We start from the raw sequence: 4,966 nt of genomic DNA, 5'->3' as shown, positions 1-4,966 counted from the left end.
GCTGCGCATCTGATCTTCTAGTCATGACCAGGAGCAGGACGGCCCTCCTCCTCCTGATAGGTGAGACTGGGCCCTGAAGAAGAGGGACTAGGGCACCCAGGTCCAAGTGAGCCATGGCCCCAAACCAGGGGTCCAGGTGGGAGACCAGGGGCCTGGTTGGGAGAGACTCAGACAAGAGGGGGAGGCTGGCACATAGGGAATAGGATTTGGAGTTTGTGGAGGAGAGGGTATTGGAGAACCAATTTGGGGGAGGGGAAGAGGGGGATAAGTCTGGAATCCAGAAGGCCAGGGCACTCCCAGACATTGGGCCTGGAGGGGAGAGTAGGGGTTAGGGGTCCAGGAGATGGAGCTGAGGCACGGGTGGGGGGCAGTTAGGCAGGAGGAAGACCCCTCCCCAAAACGCTCTCTCACCCTCCTCCCCAGGCGTAGCATCTTCCCTCTGCTTCAACTTGGACACAGAGCAGCCGACAACCTTCCACGGGAACAGTGCTGGGTTTGGACACAGTGTGGTCCAGTATGCCAGCTCCTGGTGAGGGCCAGGGGACCGCTGACCTTTGGCTCTCATCACACAATTTTGGCTCTCTTCCTCCTAACCCCGTCTTTTCCAAACTTTCTTGTCTGGTGTGGCAACTGCTGCAGAATATTTGGACTGAGGGTAGGCACTGCCTTGCTCTAGCAATAATCACAGATTACATTTACAGAGCACCGAGGGCTAGGCACGGTGCCAAGCACATTATGTGGGGACACTGGTTGAGTCCTTACAACAACCTAGTGAGATACGAACCAGCCACTCATCAAATACTGAACACCTACTATATGTCTCAGGAGCTGGGTATGTGCCAGAATAAAATAGACAAAAATTCTTCTCACGCAGAATTCAAGTTGTCATTCATCTCCATTTTACAGATGGAGAAACTGAGGCTTGGAGAGGTAATGGAAACTTGGGGCTGGGGCAGTGGGCTCTGTATCCACACCCTTAACTGCAGTGTTCTTTGGCTCCCTGCAGGGTGGTGGTTGGAGCCCCTCTGGAGATAAAGGCGACCAACCAAACAGGCGGCCTCTACCAGTGTGCCTACAGATCGAGCGCCTGTGAGCCCATTAACCTGCAGAGTGAGTCCCCACACCTGCCTGGGACTCAGGTGCAGGCTCCCTGCTCTGCCCCAGCTCTGTCTGTGGACCCTCACCTTTAGACCGGCCTCCTTGCCAATTGTACCCTGCTCCCCCAAAGTTCTGTCCAGACCTGGAAGCCCCCTTCACCTGTCAGACCTCTTTGTCTCCCAGGTTGAGGTGACCCCTGTGCAGCTTTTACACACTCTCTCTGTCCCTGAGGCTGACCATGTATATATCTATCCCCTCAGTTCCTCCGGAGGCTGTGAACATGTCCCTGGGCCTGTCCCTGGCATCTGCCACCCACCCTTTGCGGCTCCTGGTGAGTTGCCCTGGGTCACGGGAGAGCCCCCAGGGGAGGAGTGGGGACCCAGGGCTGCTGGCGCTGGGGGTCTTGTGGAGGATGAAGGTGCTGGAATGGAAGGTGGGAGGGAGCAGGGGCAGTCCTCTACCAGCTGCCTCTGTCTGCAGGCCTGTGGCCCCACTGTGCACCATGAATGCAGGGAGAACATGTACTTGACCGGGTTCTGCTTCCTGCTGGTCCCAAACCAGAGGTTCAGCAGGGACCCTTCCCTGAGGTTTCCGGCTCTCCCTCCCCAGAGGTTTCCAGCTGCCCTGCAGGGTGAGTGTTCTGGGCCTCCACATCTTTTGAGGAGCTCATTGACATCTGACTGGGGGAGAAACAGGGCCAGAGACACTCTTATCAGAGCATGACAAAAGGGGAATCTGGGAAAAAATAGTAACCCCGTGCTGCAGTGTCTCCAAACACCCGTGGAGGAGTCATTACCTGCTTTCACATCCTATCCCATGGCCATCGTGCTGTATAACCTTTCCTGTGACCTTACCCTCTCTGAGCCTCAGTTTCTTTATCTGTCAGATGGGGAAATAGCACACCCAACACTGAAAGTAAAATAAGATGATCCATGGCCAGGGTTTGGGGCCTGGTGTGATTAAGGCCAGTTACTCTTATTTTTAGAGAGAAGGGAATTTATTTTCATTCACTGTGTCCTGGGATATAACCACTTGGTTTGTGCAGCAGCCTGGGGAAGGCTAGTGAGGGTGCAGTCTGAGCCATGTGTGTGCGTGTATGAGTATATATGTGTGTGTGTACACACGCACACACAGGGTGAGGCACAGGGCATCCTCCTTTCCCAGGGATGAAGGATAAGTTGGTGGAACAGTGAGACTCAGCCTAAAACAGCAGAGGCCACTTTTTAGTTTCACATTTGTTTTTAAGCCCTTGGGGAGACTGACATCTAGCCACTGCTGGGGTGCCACTTCCAGCACCTGCATGAGTCTGGATTCCTCCCCTAGAAACCTGGGCACCCATCAGAGCACCCAGGACACCACTCTTTCCGGTGCAGACCTCCGGGGCAGAAAGAGGAAGCTAGGAGGAAGGAATGGAAGGGGATCTCCTCTCCATGAGTTGAAAGAGCTTCCTCTTTTAAGGACAGATTCTGCTTTCACACAGAAGGGGAGTGGAGGCCCGTATTTACATTGAGAGCAGAATATACCCAGTGTGTAGCTATTGCCCAGGGTGACATTAAAAATATTTTGTGAAAGTACCATTCAGCCCTGAGGACAGACACTGGCCAGGGGCTGGAGCCTGGTCCTGCCATTGCTGGATGGTTGGGGATGTTGGGAGAGGAGGAGGGGGAGGCCGAGGGGAGGAGCACTGACAGCCAAGGTAGGAGGAGGAGACCCTCAGCTTCCTACCATCTAGCTCGGAGGAAATTTCACTTTTTTGTACACCCAGGCCAGCTGCCCAAAGGGGAGCAGCTCAGTCATAGTTGTAGGCTCTTTATGAAGCCTTCAGAGGCTGAAGAGCTTAGGGAAGGAAGGGATCCAGGGCACTGGCCAGGACTCTGATCGCCAGACTAGAGGCTTAGTGGGAGTGACTTCTCCTGGCTAGCAGGCTAAAGTTCTGGGCCCTGGGAGTGTCCCTTGGAAGACTGCTGCCATTTCCTTCCCCAGAGTGCCCACAGCAGGAGCAAGACATCGTATTCCTCATTGATGGCTCAGGCAGCATCTCCTCTGGAGATTTTGCCAAGATGAAGACATTTGTGGCGGCTGTGATGAGCCAATTCCAGAAGCCTAACACCCAGGTGTGGCCTTGGGGGGCAAGCAGGGTTGGGGGGCACAGCCAGAGTTGGTTGGCTGGTGGGGGGCAAGGGCTCTGGGGATGCTGGTGCAGTAGCTCAGCCCCCAGCTCCACGTGCTTCTCTCAGTTCTCCCTGATGCAATTCTCCAACAAATTCCGGACACACTTCACTTTCAACGACTTCATACGCAGCCCAACCCCCCTACGCCTGTTGGAGTCTGTGTACCAGCTGGGAGGGTACACTTATACAGCCACAGCCATCCGGAGAGTCGTGTGAGTCCCAACTTCTCCCAGGTGCTGTCCTTTGAGGCTTATCTGTCTCCAAGAAGAAAGGACAGGCAGGGACTAGAATCCAGCCCGTGACACCCTTGCCAAGTGGCAGTCTCCCAGTGGGGCTGGGGGCCCCCCGAGGAAGGAACACCTCCTCAGGTTCACACAGGAGCCAGGGGTGAGTGTGGTTTTGTTCACAGGCTCTGGGTCCTCTTCTTTCCTGACAGATATCAACTGTTCACTGCTTCAAGTGGGGCCCGCAAGGATGCCACCAAGATCCTCATTGTCATCACTGATGGGTTGAAAGAAGGTGACTACTTGGCTTATAGGGATGTCATCCCCCAGGCTGAGGCGGCAGGAATCATCCGTTATGCGATCGGGGTAAGGAGTGGGCATGACCGACCCCACCCCATTCTCTCATTGCCTCCTCTCAAGGCTACTCCCTTTTCAAGGACAGAGACTCCAGCTCTCTCAGCTCCTGCTGTCTTTGGGATGAAAACTGTCCCAGCCTGGGGACCCAGGATCCTTTTTCCTAAACTTCTCAATGCTGTCTGAGCCTCTTTTTTCTCATCTGTGCACTGAGTATTATAATATTGACCTTGTACGGTTAGTTGGAGAGTATCAGCACCCTGTACACACAAGGGTATTAAATTTATTATTATTTTTCCCATTCAAATTTCCTTTATTATTTCTTATAGCATAACTTAAATTTATTATTTTTGCTGAGTTGATCTTTGTTGGAGACAGGTCGGATCGGCTTTTCAAAACATACAATCCTTGAAAGAATTAAGTGACATTGCATCGAAGCCCTCCCAGGAACACATATTTAAAGTGGAGAACTTTGATGCTTTGAGAGATATACAAAAGCAACTGAAGGAGAAGATCTTTGCCATTGAGGGTAAGTCAGAAGTGGAGCTACTCGCTTCGGAAATCCTCGGCCATAAACGCTTTTCCTTTTTGAACCTCGTCCGTCATGTAACAGGCACCAACCCTTCCTGTAGATATTGGGCTCCTGAAGCTGAGGTTCCTTCCTGGACCTGGTGAAGTCCATCTTCTTCCCTAGAACTCTAGTATCATGCCTTCCCCTAGGTACGGAGACCACAAGCAGTAGTTCCTTCGAATTGGAGCTGTCCCAGGAGGGCTTCAGTGCCGTGTTCACACACGTGAGTGGGGCCTCTTCAGGACGGATGGGGAAGGAGGGCGGCAAGAGTGGTGAGTGTGGGTGAGTGTGAGGGGTAGTGGCAGGCACGTCTTTGGAAGAGGCTGTCTTCTTGTTCCAGCCTGCTCAGCCCTGGAATCCTTTCCTCCCAGGATGGACCAGTTCTGGGGGCTGTGGGGAGCTTTAGCTGGTCTGGAGGTGCCTTCCTGTACCCCCCAAATATGAACCCCACCTTCATCAATATGTCTCAGGAGAATGTGGACATGAGGGACTCTTACCTGGGTGAGAAAAGCCTGGGGGTGGGGGACAGGCTGGGGACGAGCTGTCTG

General features: G+C 53.5%; 1 protein-coding gene across 1 annotated transcript in view; it reads left to right on the top strand.

Moving 5' to 3' along the window:
* The window catches only part of ITGAX (integrin subunit alpha X), a 21,523-nt gene continuing 16,557 nt past the window's right edge, over positions 1–4,966 (top strand). Inside the window, exons 1-11 of the mRNA XM_023515728.1 lie at positions 1–60; positions 424–529; positions 1,007–1,110; positions 1,359–1,429; positions 1,579–1,729; positions 3,082–3,212; positions 3,336–3,481; positions 3,706–3,859; positions 4,226–4,376; positions 4,568–4,641; positions 4,790–4,965. Of these exons, the coding sequence (XP_023371496.1) occupies positions 24–60; positions 424–529; positions 1,007–1,110; positions 1,359–1,429; positions 1,579–1,729; positions 3,082–3,212; positions 3,336–3,481; positions 3,706–3,859; positions 4,226–4,376; positions 4,568–4,641; positions 4,790–4,965 (1,301 nt within the window). The 5' untranslated portion in view covers positions 1–23. The remainder of the gene's footprint in view (positions 61–423; positions 530–1,006; positions 1,111–1,358; positions 1,430–1,578; positions 1,730–3,081; positions 3,213–3,335; positions 3,482–3,705; positions 3,860–4,225; positions 4,377–4,567; positions 4,642–4,789; position 4,966) is intronic.

The sequence above is a fragment of the Otolemur garnettii genome, unplaced genomic scaffold, assembly GCF_000181295.1.
Source record: "Otolemur garnettii isolate 467f Iridium unplaced genomic scaffold, OtoGar3 scaffold00077, whole genome shotgun sequence".
In the NCBI taxonomy this organism is placed as follows: domain Eukaryota; kingdom Metazoa; phylum Chordata; class Mammalia; order Primates; family Galagidae; genus Otolemur; species Otolemur garnettii.
Note: the sequence above shows the minus strand (reverse complement) of the source record. Positions and strands in the feature narration are given on the sequence as shown.